At 40.3% G+C, this 16,686-nt stretch overlaps 1 protein-coding gene across 1 annotated transcript in view; it reads left to right on the forward strand.

The window, feature by feature from the left end:
• The first annotated feature begins 6,981 nt into the window (after nucleotides 1–6,981).
• LOC138889969 (uncharacterized) overlaps nucleotides 6,982–16,686 on the forward strand; it is a 47,465-nt gene continuing 37,760 nt past the window's right edge. The window contains exons 1-4 of the mRNA XM_070173317.1: nucleotides 6,982–7,327; nucleotides 8,250–8,489; nucleotides 8,700–9,388; nucleotides 9,478–9,693. Coding sequence (XP_070029418.1) covers nucleotides 6,982–7,327; nucleotides 8,250–8,489; nucleotides 8,700–9,388; nucleotides 9,478–9,693 — 1,491 coding nt within the window. The remainder of the gene's footprint in view (nucleotides 7,328–8,249; nucleotides 8,490–8,699; nucleotides 9,389–9,477; nucleotides 9,694–16,686) is intronic.

Consider the following 16,686-nt stretch of genomic DNA (forward strand, 5'->3'; position numbering starts at 1 on the left):
TCGCGTCAGATTTGGCATCAATGTAGGTTCTTAGAGCCAAAGACTCAGGTACAGGATCTGTACAGAGGTGAGTTGGAGCCTAGTTACACAACTTGGTACGGTAAAAGGTCTCAAGTCCATCAAGAGCCCGAACGGCCCGCCAAAAGGCCCCATGTCCAACAATTCATTGATGGAGCGCACGAGCAATGGGATTGGTTGACAAAAGAGGCAAGCTACAGGGCCACAATAAGCAAATTGGAGGGATAAATCCGAGATCTTAAATTTGACAAAGGTGTACAGGCCGCTGCTGATGAAGGGGAAAAGAAAAAATTGGCTCAAGAAAACAAGGCTCTTTGAGCACAGATCCAAAAAATGAAAATAGCTGCTGAGAATCAGGAAAGGAGCCGAAAGGATGAAAAACTCATAAGTGGTCTTAGGAGGAAAATAGCTGAGTGTGAGGATGGTTTGGAAAAATTCAAGGGTAATCTGGCGAGAGCCCGAGCATAGTTAGCGAAGAACGCCGAGGGACGAGCAGAGTTTGTCCGGCAATTAAAAAGGAAATATGAGGGAGAAGCTACCAATTTGGAGAAAAAACTAACTACCCTTGAGAATGAGACGGCCAAACAAACAAAGAGCTTCAAAGAAGAAAGAGAACACTGTTATGCCCTGATGTCACAGTTAGAAAAAGACATGCAGCAGCTTCAAGAGCAAAGTCATACAGCTGAACAAGTTTTGGAGGCCAGGTCACAGCAGATTGGACGGTTGCTACAAGAGAAGGGTATTATCAGAGAAAGGGTTAGAAGCATTGCGGACTACATTGTGATGAAGTGCAACGAGTGTGAAGACATGACCAGGTCTATGTTCTTCACTTCTGTTATGATTTTTGTCCGACAAATCATGGATGACCTATTCCACCTTCAAGAAGATATGGTGCATAGGCCCGTGACGAGACCGACTGATGTCCTGCGGGCCCCTAGAGCAGTTGAGGCACTTATGTATTCATAATTTTCATTCAAGTCTGTATTTTCATCTTTCTTCCAGAGTCTGTTAGTCCATTTTCGAGTCTGTGTTTTCATTTTTGTTGGAGTCTGTTAGTCCCCCTTTTCGAGTCTATTAGTTTTTATGATTAGATTCTATATGAGAAGTCGTTGTAATCAAGATATTTTTTATTTTTATGAAAATTTGAAAACCCAAAAAAAATTCATTTATTTATTTTATTTTACACTTACTTCTAGAAATACGCTTGGTCTGATTCATACAGTGTCATGATACGTAGGTAATCCCCATAGAATTCGATCATAACCATGAAAAAAGAAGAGGAAAAAAAAAGAAGAAAAAAAAAGAAGAAGAAGAAAAAAAAAGAGAAAACAAAAAAATCGTGGAAAGAAATAATGGCAAAACAAGAGAGAAAAATGAGGGAATAAAAGAAAAACAAGAACCAAGCAAAGAAAAGCAGGAATAAAAAAAAAAAAGAAGTGGCAAAATGAAATTAGTGAAAACCGGGATGACGTAAGCGGCCATTCAAATGCATACTAGAAATGGTTAACTACTTAGGTGCATTACATCCCCAACATGCGGTTTCCTATCTGTTAATCGCTAACGTGTCTGCTTATTGTCATCAAGTACAGGCAGGTGGTTAGTTTGTTTAGCATTCTGGCAACCCACCCGTACAACACCAGGTCCAAAGACAAGTTAATCATGACTAATCAAGAAATAGATGCAAGTGTTATTGATCCGTCAAGAGAGGGGGAAGAATCTGATGTTAATATGAAAGAGGAGTTATATAAGTTGAAACACCAGATGGCAGAAATGTACCAGGCATGGGTGAAAAGGCATCCACCACCATCATACCCCGCCAACCCTGCTTTCATCCCGCCGCTGGCTCAATCCCAAGAACCTCCCACTGTTGATTCATCTTCAGGCTTCCCTATTTACCATCACTACCAAGGCACCACTTCCCAAACCCCACAAGCACCACCACCCAAACCAGTCCTGTACCCTCCTCCACCAGCCACCCCTATTTTCGTGTTGCCCCCACCTACTACACTCCATCGATCCTCTAGTGAGCCCTTATTCTAGACCCAAGATAACCAGTACTATCCCCCGGAGCCTACTTTCAAAGCCCCGGAGCATTACTCCTACACTCCTCGTTTCGACCTCCCAGTCGAGACTGAGAAACCACCTAAAACCGCAGAGCAGGAGGAGATGTTCAAGAAGGTAAGAAGCTTGGAACAATTGTTCAGAAACATGCAGGGATTGGGAGGCCAGGTGAGCGTAGCCTACAAAGATTTGTGTTTATTTCCTGATGTTCAATTGCATGTGGGATTTAAGATGCCGAAGTTTGATTTGTATGATGGGCACGGAGACCCGGTGGCCCACTTGAGGGGATTCTGCAGTAAAATAAGAAGAGCCAGCTGGAAAGATGAGCTACTGATTGCATACTTTAGCCAGAGTCTGAGTGACTCGGCATTGGAGTGGTACACTCGTCAGGATCATAGCACATGGTATACTTGGGATGATTTGGCCCAAGCATTTGCTCGTCATTTCTAGCACAACATCGAGATTGTTCCGGACCGTTTGTCTTTGACTAAGATTGAGAAGAAGCCTAGTGAAAGTTTTAGAGAATATGGTTTTCGCTGGAGAGAACAAGCGGCAAGAGTTAATCCCCTGATGGAGGAGAGAGAAATGGTGGAGTACTTTCTGCAGGCTTTGGAGCCTACTTACTTTGGTCATCGATATCGGCCATAGGCAAGTCTTTCAACGAGGTAGTGAAGATGGGTGGCATGGTGGAAGAAGGGCTTAAATCAAGCAAAATCATGAGTTACTCGGCTATCAAGGCAACTACCCAAGCCATCCAGAACGGTACTGGGGGAGTGATTGGAAAGAAGAAGAAAGAAGATATGGCAACAGTTGATTCGGGATCATGGTTTGGACCCAGAGGCCCGTCACACCAATATACCCAGCCTCGACCCCATCACCGAACCTACACCCAAACCCCATATAATCCACCCCAACACTACTTCCGATCACCAGACCCTCATATTTCTGTCCACCACGCCCATACATATACTCAACTTCCCGCCTACGCACAATGGCATGCCCCAACCCCACAAAATACCTACCCAGCTCCACAAAATGCTTACCCACCCCCACGAGCCTACCAAAACCCTGTCGGCCCAGGTTTCCGACCCAATCCAGCGTTCAAAAATGAGAGGTTGCAGCGAAAGAAAACTTTCACCCCGTTGGGGGAGTCTTATTGTTTATTCCATAGATTGAGGCAGTTGGATATGCTGAGGCCAATTGAGTCGAAATTGCCAAACCCTCCTCCAAAGAATCTTGATTACTCCGTGAGCTGTGAATATTGTTTTGGTACTCCGGGCCATGATACGGAGAAGTGCTGGCACTTGAAAAATGCCATCCAGGAGCTCATTGACACAAACCGAATTGGAGTCCAAACTCCAGAGGCACCCAACATCAACCAGAACCCATTGTCAACCCATCACGAAACGAACATGATCGAGATAGTACACAAAGGGGGGAACCCAAGAAACCTTCACAATCTATTATGATGATTCGGTCCAGCGAGGTCAAGCCAGTCAAAAAACCAACGGTTGAAGGATCAATGAACAAGTTAAGCATGACAAACGGCAAGCCATCTGTGGTAGCTGAGAAACGATCCCCAAGTGATGTTATAGCAAAGCAAGAAAAGTCAAAAGTGGTCGTGCCAGGGTTGGCAAATAAGCCTATCGTAATTGTAGAGGGTGCCCGTACGGATCTTGTCATCATCAAGCATGTAATCCAATTGCCAGTAATCAACATCAAGGCTATCCCATGGAACTATGAGCGGGTGATAGTGACCTATAAGGAAAAGGAAGTGAAAGAAGAAGTCAATGAGGCCCAGGGATTAACTCGTTCGGGGAGATGCTTTGCCCTGGAAGAGTTAAGAAAGCTAAAACATCCAAAGATAACCCAGTTCTAGTGAAGAAAGCAGTCACGGAAGAAGAGGCGGAGAAGATCTTGAGGAAAATGAAGGTACAAGATTATTCCATCATGGAGCAGTTGAGAAAGACGCCTGATCAAATTTCCTTGCTATCATTGTTGATCCACTCGGACGAGCATCGTCGGGCCCTAATGAAAATTCTGAACGAAGCCCGTGTCCCCGACAAAATTTCAGTGAACCATCTAGAAAAGATCGCCAATAAAATAGGCAGAATAGCCTAAATGGCACTTATACTTGTGTCACTTTGTCATACCGGTCCTTCTACTTAATTTGTTTTTATCCAAACTCTTTTACTTTATCAAAACTTATATTTTAAACCCCTCTGACCGTTGACCGGTCATATGTGGCAACATTATAGCTGAGTTGGACAACAAACGTGTAATTCACGCATACAACGAGCGTGAACATAAAAAATTAGCCTAAGAAATGATTGAACTAAGAAGAAAAAAATAATAAAATGAAAAAAAATAGTAAAATTTAAAGAAAGTAAACTAACCCTCTTCCCGTTCTTCCCCAAAACTCATCTCCATTTCTATTTCTTTTTCTCTTTCTTCCCCTTCCCGTCTCCCCCCTCCCCCCAACCTACACCCTCCCCCAAAACACATCTCCCATTTCTAAAATTCTCTACACGATACCTTCAGATCTTGACCCAAAAAAAGAAAAAGAAAACAAAGATTATAGGCGAGAACGATCCCTGAAAAATGATCGAAAATCCATAGCGACCTCTCCTCCATTTTACTCTCTTTCTTCCTTTCCCAAAATAATGTCAAAATCCAATCCTCTGTATAGTAGACCTTTAAATCACTAAACAAGAACCTTCAAAGCAGTAAAAAATCAAAATCTCATCTCCTAAATCAAGCCACCAGAAAATCCATCATGTTTTAAAACCCCAAATCTGAAACTTTATTTTGACAAAACAAAATCCCTCTATTGCTGCATATATTCTTGATTTTGAGGCTAACGAAAGAGACAAGGGAGAGGAGAGACAGAAAAAAAAATTGGAGAGGCGGAAAAAGAGATAGGTTTATTGGGGGAGAGGGGGTGAAAAAGAGAAAAAAATTGGAAAGGGGAAAGACCTCGGTGGGGTGAAATTCTTTGTGTAAGAATACTTTTTTATTTATTATCTTTTAGTGATCACCAGATGTTAATGGTATTCTCCGGTGGCTGGAGGAATTTCCCAGCGATGGTAGTATTAGAGTTGTTGGCGGTAAGGAGAAGAGATGGTGGAGTAGGGAAAAAATGAAGATAAAGTCAGTAGTTTATTTTCCTATGTGGCACTAGTAATGACGTGGCATCCTATGTGTAAGGGATTGTATTATACGCACTGGTAGCCTCCTGTCATAAGCGTTTATTATACACAGTTTGAGCGAGTGTAAGTGTTCAATTGGCAAAATGCTAAGTTTGGGGACCGGGATAACAAAGTGGCACAAGTATAAGTGTTATCTAGGCTATTCTGCCAATAAAATATTTGAGGTGAATAGGGTCACCTTCTCTGATGACGAGTTGCCTGTGGAAGATACTGAACACAACAAAACTCTCTATCTTACGGTAAATGAGAAGATTCTGTGGTCACCAGGGTGTTAGTTGACAATGGTTCCAGTGCAAACATATGTCCTCTCTCTACTCTGAACAAGTTAAAAGTTGATGATGAGAGAATTCACAAGAACAGCATATGCATCCGAGGTTTCGATGGTGGAGGAAAAGACTCAGTCAGTGATATAGTGCTTGAATTGACAATAGGACCGGTGGAATTTACCATGGAGTTCCAGGTACTGGACGTAGCCGTCTCTTACAATTTGTTGTTAGGTCAACCTTGGATTCATGCCGCCAAAGCAGTCCCGTCCACTCTGCATCAGATAGTCAAGTTCGAATGGGATAGACAGGAGATCGTCGTGCATGGTGAAGATAATTTGTGTGTTCACAGTGATGCCTCTGTCTCGTTCACTAAGGATAAGGATGACAAAGGACCTTGAGTCTATCAAGTGTTTGAAACAGTGCCAGTCGAGAAAGTTCCAGAAGGGAAACGTATTCCAACTCCAAAGATAACCTTTGCATTAGTCATGGTGGCCTTTGAAATGCTGAAAAATGGCTTTGTGCCATGTAAAGGTCTGGGTGCATCTCTGCAGGGTATCATACAGCCGGTATCCCTCCCTGAAAATTTGGGTACATTCGGCCTTGGATTCAAGCCTACAACGGCAGATGTGAAAAGGGCTAAAAGGTTGAAACAGAAGGCATGGGCACTTCCAAAGCCTATCTCGTGTCTCTCCGGGTCTTTTGTCAATCCCGGTGCTAGGAAACGCCCAGTAATGATAGTTCCAAATTCTGTGGTTGACGTTGATGAAGAGTTATTTGAAAGGTTTTAGAGGTTGTTTGATGATATAAACATGGTAGAAGTTAGAGAAGGTTCTAGCAAAGCAGACGTGCAGTTCGTCGGGCCGAATGTAAAGCTTAACAATTGGAAGGCTACTCCTCTCCCTACCTGGAAGGAGTCTTGGTAGTTTGTTTTGTTTTCCTTTCTACTGGGTCATTCCAGGGTTGTGACCCAGATTTTTATTTTTCGTTTGTTGATGTACAAATCCTGTTATTCTTTATTTTAATGAAATGCAATTTCCCTTTCCATTACTCTTAATAGTTTCATTTTTGTTTTCTTTTCTTCTCTGTATAGTTCTTTTTATGTTGGTTTCAATGACGTGACATGCATGAGGAATCTTCGTCCCAGTCTTAAAAGTCAATCTAATTCTGAAATAATAATTCAAGAAATAGAGTGTGATGATGAATCAGAATATGATGAAGATGAGGCATTTGAAGAGATTAGTAAGGAACTAAGTTATTTTGAAGAAAAACCCAAGACTAATATGAATGAAACGGAAGCAATCAATCTAGGGGATCCAGATAATGTCAGAGAAACTAAGATAAGTGTCCATCTTGAACCGCAAATCAAGGAGGAAATAATTAAAGCATTGTTTGAATATAAGGATATTTTTGCATGGTCGTATGATGACATGCCAGGCTTGAGTACCGATTTGGTGGTCCACAAATTGCCAATCGATCCAGCATTCCCTCCCGTTAAGCAAAAGATGAGAAAGTTTAAAACTGACATGAGTGTGAAGATTAAAGAAGAAGTCACAAAGCAGTTTGATGCAAAGGTCATTAGAGTCACGCGGTATCCTACGTGGTTAGCCAATGTTGTGCCTGTGCCAAAGAAAGATGGTAAGACCAGAGTGAGTGTTGGTTACCATGATCTCAACAAAGCAAGTCCAAAGGACAACTTCCCACTGCCAAATATCCACATTTTGATTAATAATTGTGCCAAGCATGAGATTGGTCTTTTGTGGAATGCTATGCGGGGTATCATCATATTTTAATGGATGAGGAAGATGCGGAAAGACAGCATTCATCACGCCATGGGGAACATATTGCTACAGGGTCATTCCTTTTGGTTTGAAAAATGTTGGGGCAACTTACATGAGGGCAATGACGACCATATTCCATGACATAATATACAAGTAGTTGAGGTTTACGAGGATGATGTGATCATAAACTCCAGGAAGAAGTCTGACCACGTCAAAGATTTGAGAAAGTTTTTCCAAAGGCTCCGCAGGTACAATCTTAAGCTTAATCCTGCAAAGTGTGCATTTGGTGTTCTATCGGGGAAATTGTTGGGATTCATAGTCAGTTGGTGGGCATTGAGTTGGATCCGTCAAAAATCAAGGCTATCCAGGAATTACCACCGCCAAAGAACAAGACCGAGGTAATTAGTCTGTTAGGGAGGCTGAACTACATCAGCAGGTTTATTGCTCAACTCACGACAACTTGTGAGCCCATCTTTAAGTTGCTAAAGAAAGATGTTGCGGTCAAATGGACTGATGAGTGCCAGGAAGCGTTTGATAAGATCAAAGGGTATTTATCTAATCCGCCTGTGTTGGTCCCACCGGAAACAGGGAGACCTTTGATTCTTTATTTGACAGTCTTGGATAACTCATTTGGTTGCGTGTTAGGTTAGCATGACATCACTGGTAGGAAAGAGCAAGCCATCTATTACCTCAGCAAGAAGTTCACATATTGTGAGGTCAAGTATACTCCCCTTGAGAGGACATGTGCCCTAACTTGGGTAGCACAGAAGTTGAAACACTATTTGTCGTCCTACACTACTTACCTCATCTCTTGCCTGGATCCTTTGAAGTATATCTTTTAGAAGCCCATGCCCACAAGAAGGCTCGCAAAGTGGTAGATCTTGCTCACAGAGTTTGACATTGTATATGTGACTCAGACAGCGATAAATCCCAATCTTTAGCCGATCGTTTGGCTGAGAACCCGGTGGATGAAGAATATGGACCACTGAGAACTTATTTTCCCGATGAAGAAGTGATGTATATTGACGAGGTAGAGCAGGTTGAAAAACCAGGTTGGAAACTTTTCTTTGATGGGGCTGCCAACATGAAAGGTGTCGAGATAGGGGCAGTGCTTATTTCTGAAACAGGGCATCACTACCCTGTTACAGCTCAGCTTCGTTTCTATTGTACCAACAACATGGCTAAATATGAAGCATGCATTTTGGGGTTGAGGCTAGCTGTAGACATGAGAATCCCGGAAGTCTTGGTCTTGGGCGATTCGGACCTTCTGGTGCACCAGATCCAAGGAGAATGGGAGACACGGGATTTAAAGCTAATACCGTATCGACAATATCTACATGATCTTTGTCAACGGTTTCGACCAATAGAATTCAGGCACATTCCAAGGATCCATAATGAGGTTGTCGATGCTTTGGCTACCTTGGTGTCAATGTTGTACCATCCGGACAAAGCTTATGTTGACCCTCTGCATATTCAAGTTCGTGATCAGCATGCCTACTGTAATGTGGTTGAGGAAGAACTCGATGGTGAACCGTGGTTCTATGACATCAGGGAGTATCTCAGGATGGGGACATATCCGGTACAAGCCACAGGTGATCAAAAGAGAACAATTCGGTTTCTGGCTAGTGGATTTTTCTTGAGCGGGGGAGTCTTGTACAAAAGAACTCCGAATCTTGGGCTGTTGATGTGCATCGATGCAAAGCAAGCCACAATTATCATGACCGGGATACATTTCGGAGTTTGCGGGCCGCATATGAGCGGATATGTTCTGGCAAAGAAAATTCTCCGAGCAAGTTATTACTGGCTAACTATGGAGCGAGATTGCATTAGTTTTGTGCGCAAGTGTCATCAATATCAAGTACACGTGGACTTGATTCATTCTCCGCCATCTGAATTACACACAATGTCCGCACCATGGCCCTTTGTTTCCTGGGGCATTGTCGCCATTGGACCAATTGAGCCAGCAGCATCCAATGAGCACAGATTCATTCTAGTGGCCATTGATTATTTCACTAAGTGGGTTGAAGCTAAAACTTTCAAATTTGTGACCAAGAAGGCAGTGGTCGATTTTGTGCATGCAAATATCATTTGTCGATTCGGAATCCCAAAGGTGATCATCATAGATAACGGTGCTAATCTTAACAGTCAACTGATGAAAGAGGTATGTCAATAGTTCAAGATTACGCATCGCAATTCCACCACATACCGCCCCAATGCGAATGGAGCAATCGAGGCAGCCAACAAGAACATAAAGAAGATACTGGAAAAATGATGCAAGGTTCCAAGCAATGGCATGAAAAGTTGCCCTTTGCTATATTGACTACTGTTTGCACTTCAATAGGTGCAACTCCTTATTTGTTGGTATATGGAACTGAAGCAGTGATACCCACGGAAGTTGAAATCCTATCCCTTCGGATTGTTGTTGAGGCCGAGATTGATGATGATGAGTGGGTCAAGACCCGTCTGGAGCAATTGAGTTTGATTGATGAGAAGAGATTGGCAACAGTGTGTCATGGCCAATTGTATCAAAAGAGAATGGCAAGAGCATACAACAAGAAGGTGCGTCCGCGGAAATTTGAAGTGGGTCAGCAAGTATTGAAACACATCCTTCCACAACAGGCTGAAGCGAAAGGCAAGTTCACCCCAAATTGGCAAGGGTCGTTCATCGTAACGAGAGTGTTGTCCAATGGTACTTTGTATTTAACAGATATAAAAAGCAAATATGTAGGTATGGCTATTAATTCTAATGCAGTCAAAAGATATTATGTATAATTTCTTTGGTTTAAATTGTTGTTGTTTGTACTTAGCATATTTTGAAGATTGGAATGACGAAGGCATTTTATTCTGCTATCTAAACACTTTATCTTTTGTTACCCCTTTGAGCCTTATTTATTTTATTTTATACCCCTCTTTTGGAATCAGTAACAAAACTCAGGAACACAAATGCAAAAAGTAAGTAAAGAAGAAAAGTGAAAAAGAAAAGAGAAAAGAGAAAGAAAATAATGGAAAAGAGTGAGAAAAAAAGAAAAAGAGAGAAGAAAAGAAAGGAAAAAGAAGAAAGAAAAAAAAAAGAGAAAAATCACAGCAACAAAGTAACTCCTATGACATGAACTACATTCGACCTGATTCCTTTTAAGGATACGTAGGCAGCCTCACGATTCGGTCCCACCAAAGTAAAAATACATAAGTCCCCAAGCAAAGAAACTGGGGCAGAAAGTTGTGGTTGTTGTAAGAAATCTGATTCCAAAAGTTGTAATTTTAAACTCATTCAAGTTGTTTTGAGCCTTTGTGATATTCCGTCTTTCCAACCCTATTCAAAAGCCCACATTACGGTCCAAAGAAAGACCTTCCGATCAGTCTTCAAGAGATGCCAAGTCGAGCAAGTAGAGGTGTGATTCATGTCAGGGGAAACACTCTGGTCTAAGCAGGAAAAATGAAAAATGAGAGAGTCTTATTGGTGAAAACCCTCACGGGCACCGTAAGGAGATGGAAAGATGAAAGAAATTAAATGAGAGAGTCTTATTGGTGAAAATACTCACGGGCATCGTAAGACGACATTGAGTTAAGAGAGGAACAAATGAGAGAGGTTTGTTGGTGAAAACCCTTCAGGGCACCGCAGGATTTGGTGAAGAAATTGGGTTATGGAGATCTTGAGGCACAAAGTATGACAACTGAAAGGTGATTGGTTGAACGGGTCGGGCTGATTAATCCAAAATGTACGTCATGATCATTGGTACCAGCTGCTCCATTCAGATAAGTCTCTTTCCCTTTCCTCCCTCAGACAGTCATCCAGTTTTGGACTTTCTTCTTTATTCCTAACTCTCGAAGTCATTGCATTTCATTTCTTTTGGGTTTATTTCTCTAAGGTTTTTTCAATGTCAGCCTTGTTTAAGCAAGTAAGAAAGGATTTCAAAGCTTACTACCAACTTCCAAATTGCACAAAGCAAAGTGCGGCCAAAGCATACCAGAAATAGCATGATGCAAAAGTTGAAAGGATAAGGTGTTAATGGAAGTTCAAACAGACGAATGGTTTGTGAATTTTGTGGAAGATACAGAGGTTCAAATGGGAAGGACAGAAATGTATAACGACGGGTTGAATGTATATCATTCGGGTCATTCAGGGTCCTGTGGTTGAAATTCAGTCAGAAAGGCAAACAATTTTTGGCCAGTTTAAGGCGGACAGTCAAAGCAAAGCACGACAGCGAAAGGTCCACCCTCAGCAAGAATGCTGCAAACTAACCACCACATTTTTAAACTGACAAGATTTTTCTTTGATTGAAACAGGGGCAGAAAATTTCGTTGTTTCGGAGGAATCCTCCGTAAGGAAAGCAAGTACCAGACAGGTTCGACCATAAATTCTCAGGACCCTCCTGGACAATGGGACCTAGTTAAAATTCAAACATTCATGAGTAACAAGATCTAGCATAAGCTCTACCTTGAGGAAATATAAGCTGGCTTTGAAGTTTTCATTTTTAGGATGGGATTCAATTTGAAATTTTCAGGACCCTCCTGAATAATGGGACTCAGTTTTAAAACCTTCATTAGATGATGAGACTTAGCATAAGTCCTACCTTTAGGAAGCATAATTTATATTTAAAGTTGTCATTCTTAAGATGATATTTGATTTTAATTTTCAGGACCCTTCTGGATAATGGGATCTAGCTTTTAATTCTTAGAGATATTGGGTAACGTGATTCAATTAACACTCATAGATGTGCCCAGCTACTAAACTGGGGTCGAAATTTTTGGTTTTGTCTGTTCTGTTGTAATCAAGTGCCCACCTAGAGAGCAAGGGAAAACAATACGAGTTTCAAGAATAGAAAGCAGTTCAGGTTCAAGCAATCAGGCACCCACCTGGAGAAACAAGGGAAGACAGTTCACAGGAAAAGCAGTCACAAGAGGAAGTAGATTCGAGGTTCTGCAATTAGGCGCCCACCTGGCAAACAAGGAAAAACAATCCAAGATTCAGAGGAAAGGAATAGAAGTCAAAGTGTTGGTAATCAGGCGCCCACCTAGAGAGCAAGGGAATACAGTCGAAGTTGTGGCAATCAGGCGCCCACCTGGAGAGCAAGGGAATACAAGCCAAAGTATTGGTAATCAGGCGTCCACCTGGAGAGCAGGGGAATACAGTTGAAGTTTTGGAAATCAGGCGCCCACCTGGAGAACAAAGGGAAAGCAGTTCAAGTGTTGGCAATTAGGAGCCCACCTGGAGAACAAAAGGAAACAGTTCAAGTTTCAAGGAAAACAGTACAAGTGTTGGAAATCAGGCACCCACCTGGAGAACAAAGGGAAAGAAGTAATGTTCAAAGGAAGACAGCAATCAGGAGCCCACCTGGAAAACAAAGGGAAAACAAGTCAAGTTTCGAGGAATACAATTCAAATGTTGCTAATCAGGCGTCCACCTGGAGAACAAAGGGAAAAAAGCAATGTTCAAAGGAAGACGGTTCAAATTCAGCAATCATGCGCCCACTTGGAAAACAAAGGGAAAACAAATCAAGTTTCGGAGGAAAGGAAGATAATTCAAATGTCGGTAATCAGGCGTGCACCTGCAGAACAAAGGGAAACCAGCAATATTTAAAGAAAGACGGTTCAAGTTCAAAGAAAGCAGCAATATCCTATCCCCTTTTTACATCTTATTTTAATATGAAATTTTAATTATTTTTTTACTGTTAATATTTTACCTTTAATCCAAACGGTATCATATTTTGGTCTAAATCATAGTATTGAATTTGTTTAAAATATTAATGAAAAATTATTTTATAAGTTTATCATAAAATCGATATTTTTATTCTAACAATATGAAGAATATAAGTAATTATATTTTTTCTCTTTTATTTCATCATAAAACTATGAGAGTTAATATTCATTGTTGAAATTACCTATATGCGTAACTTATTTATTTCTTAACTCTCAATTTGTTGCATGGAATTTTCGATTATTCAACATTTTGAATATCATAGTTGATTATAATTTATTTATTTTTCTCAGTCATTGTAAATAAATTTTCGCTTTTACTTTATTTGTCAAACTCTTTCATTGCTCAACATTATCATAATATTTTAAAATTCACTTAATTTGTTGTACTCTTTAAACTAATTATAAATAGAAATTTGTTTTTGAACTTTTTTGTGTAATATCTCTCTATTTTAAGTACTTATAATTTTTATATTAAACTTGTAAAATTTTTATCTCCTATATTTCCAACTTATTTCGACAGGTTTTCAGTGTCATTTAGTATTAAGAAAACTACCTATATGGGCATTTTTCTCCAATTTGAGTTTCATTTTCTGTAAATCTTTATATGATTTGCTTACTGTTGGTAGCATTTTTATTATTATTTATATGAATAAATTAAATTCTAAATAATATAAATTAGATTAAATTAATTGTAGGAAGATTATTGCTTTATCATGCAGTGAATCAACCATTAGAAGATGGAATGAATTAATTTGTATATTTGTTTCTGATACTTGAAGTTTAACAGTTTACATTCAGTATTATTTTTTTTAATAATATACTAATAGATATAAATATACATATATAGGTTTTAATTTATTTTTGAATTTTTTTCATTATTTAAAGTTATTAAATAATATATTTGATTATTATTTATTTATTTTTATTACTCTAAAAATAAATATTAATTAGTTAAGTTCATATTTAAATTTTTATGTTGTTGCTCAAGCTTCTTTTATCATTAATGTTAACAAATACTATATTTAAGTATTATTTTATCCTTTTGTTCCTTTATTTTGGCTTTATCTACACAGATTTCAATGATACAATCTTTTTAAAATTTAGCTTGTGTAACTCAATGAAAGATGAATCAGTTAAAATCTGTACATTTGTTTCTTTTGTTTGAAGTTCTATATTATTTCTTGGTTATTACTTTCTTTTAATAATATATAGATAGATATAAATATTGTGACGACTCGGCCAGTCATCTCATGAGTTACCGCTCTGTTTTTTCCATTTCTGCTTCTTTATGCCTTATTATCCGTATTTTGTGGTATCGGGTTGGTCGGATCGAATCCGGAATGATTTTGATAAGGTTTGAGACACTTAGTCTCTTTTAAGGAAGTTTAAGTTGGAAAAGTTAACCGGATGTTGACTTATGTGTTAGAGGGCTCAGATGTGAGTTCGGATGGTTCGGTTAGCTTCGAGAGGTAATTTGTGGCTTACGAGCGCGATCGGAATGAATTTTGGAGGTCCGTAGTAGATTTAGACTTGAATTGGCGAAGTTGGTATTTTGGCGATTTTCGGTTGGTGGGCGAGATTTTCATATAGGGGTCAGAATAGAATTTCGAGAGTTGCATTAGTTCCGTGGTGTCATTTGGGATGCGTGTGCAAAATTTCAGGTTATTCGGACATGGTTTGGTTGGGATTTTGATCGAAAGCGTAATTTGGAAGATTTTAGAAGGTTTGGCTTGAATTCGATGTGTTTTGGGTGATTTGATGTTATTTGAGGTGTTTTAATGATTGGAACAAGTTTGAATAAGGTATAAGGATATGTTTGTGCTTTTGGTTGAGGTCCCGGGGGCCTCGGGGTGATTTCGGGTTGTTAACGGAGAAGTTAAGATGTTATTGTAGCTGCTGAAAATGCTGCTTCTAGTGTTTTCGTACCTGCGGTTTGGCGACCGCAAGTGCGGCGCCCCAAGTGTGGAAGTGGAGCCGCAGAAGCGAATTTGGGAGGACGTGTCAGGAACCGCAGATGCGGTAGTTTGACCGCACATGCGGGGTCGCATGTGCGGAGAGTTGACCGCAGATGCGGATTTGGCCCATTAAGTGATTTCCCCAGAGCGGAGGAAAACCCGCATATGCAGTACTGCAAAAGCGGCTATTGTGCCGCAGATGCGGAACAACTGAGCAGAACATATAAGTTATTTCATTTCGCGAATTTGAGTTATTTCACCATTTTTTACTTCGGCTTGGGAGCTTTTTGGGCGATTTGAGAGAGGGATTTCAAGAGAACTTCATTAAGGTAAGGAATTTGGACCTAAAACTTGTTCCTATGCTATTATTTCATGGATTAGAGCTAGAAATTATGGAAATCAAAGGTTAAAATTGGGAAAACTAGGGCTTGGGAATTTAGGCCTTTAATTGAGGATTTGAAGGACCATTTGAGATCGGATTTCAGAACTTTTGATATGTATGAACTCGTGGGGAGGTAACGAACCTATTGATGTAAAAATTATTAAATTTCGAGGCATGGGCCCGGGGGTCGGGTTTTGGTAATTTCGGGATTTGTGCCCTTTATTGATTGTTTTCGCGTGGGCTTCGTTCCCTTAGCATATTTTGACGTCCTCGTTTTGACTTTGAATAGATTCGATGCGCGTGGAGGCTGATTCGAGGGGCAAAGGCATCGCGAGCTAGAGATTTAGGCGGTTCGAATTTTGTAATTTGATAATTAGTGTAATTTTACAACGTAGATTAATTTAGGATTTAATTTGAAATTTTTATTAATTTAGGGAAAAAAGAAAAAGAAAAGAAGGGATTTTTATTAATTTAGGGAAAAATAAAAAGAAAAGAAGAAAAGGAAAACAAATTGAAAAAAAAGGGAAAAAGGAATTGGACTCAAAAAGGTTGTTGTGTTAGGGCCAATTCATTAAGGCCCAAGTTATTTTTTTTCTCACTACCTCGCCCCAACCCATACAAAATACCTGGCCCAGTCCCCAATCCTCACCAAACGACCCCGTTTTGGTCCCCTCCCATCTCAACCATTGGATCAATGTGATCCAACGGACCAGAATTAAAGCCCCCCCCCCCCATGTATAAATGTGTCAGAACCGGTCCATCTCCCCTCCCCCCAGTTTCATCTCCCATTCCCTAACCTACCCAAACCCTAATCAAATCCACCGCCCCAAATTCCTGCAACCCTCTGCCGGCGGGGCAACCCCAAACCGCCTCCAAAATTACATCCCATAATCCCCGCCCTCTCCTCTTCCTAAACCCCAAAATGATTTCCCTGGAATCCCTCTCAATCCTCTCCAATTTTGGATCTAAAATCAACACCCCGCAACCCTAAAGCCCCAAATTTACCCTGACCTCGGATCTATGGCATGCAAAGTTAGGGTTCAAGCCTTCAAGTTCCCTGGCTGATTTAACGTGAAGTCGATGTTGCTCGTTTGTTCTTGACAAAGAACATGCGACAAACACTAGTTTTGGGTAAATCGGAGCAACCGGAGTTTCTTTAAGTCAATTACTAGGTATTTTCGTTTATTTTTCCCTCTATTTATTTCTATGATTTTTTTTTCTTCTATGTCCCTTCCTTTTCTTCCACCCGTTCTTTAATTGGTATCCTTCTATTCCTCTTCATCTCTGTTGGGTTTGGAAATCATAGCTTTTTTTCATTCA

This window comes from Nicotiana sylvestris, chromosome 4, assembly GCF_000393655.2.
Source record: "Nicotiana sylvestris chromosome 4, ASM39365v2, whole genome shotgun sequence".
Taxonomy (NCBI): domain Eukaryota; kingdom Viridiplantae; phylum Streptophyta; class Magnoliopsida; order Solanales; family Solanaceae; genus Nicotiana; species Nicotiana sylvestris.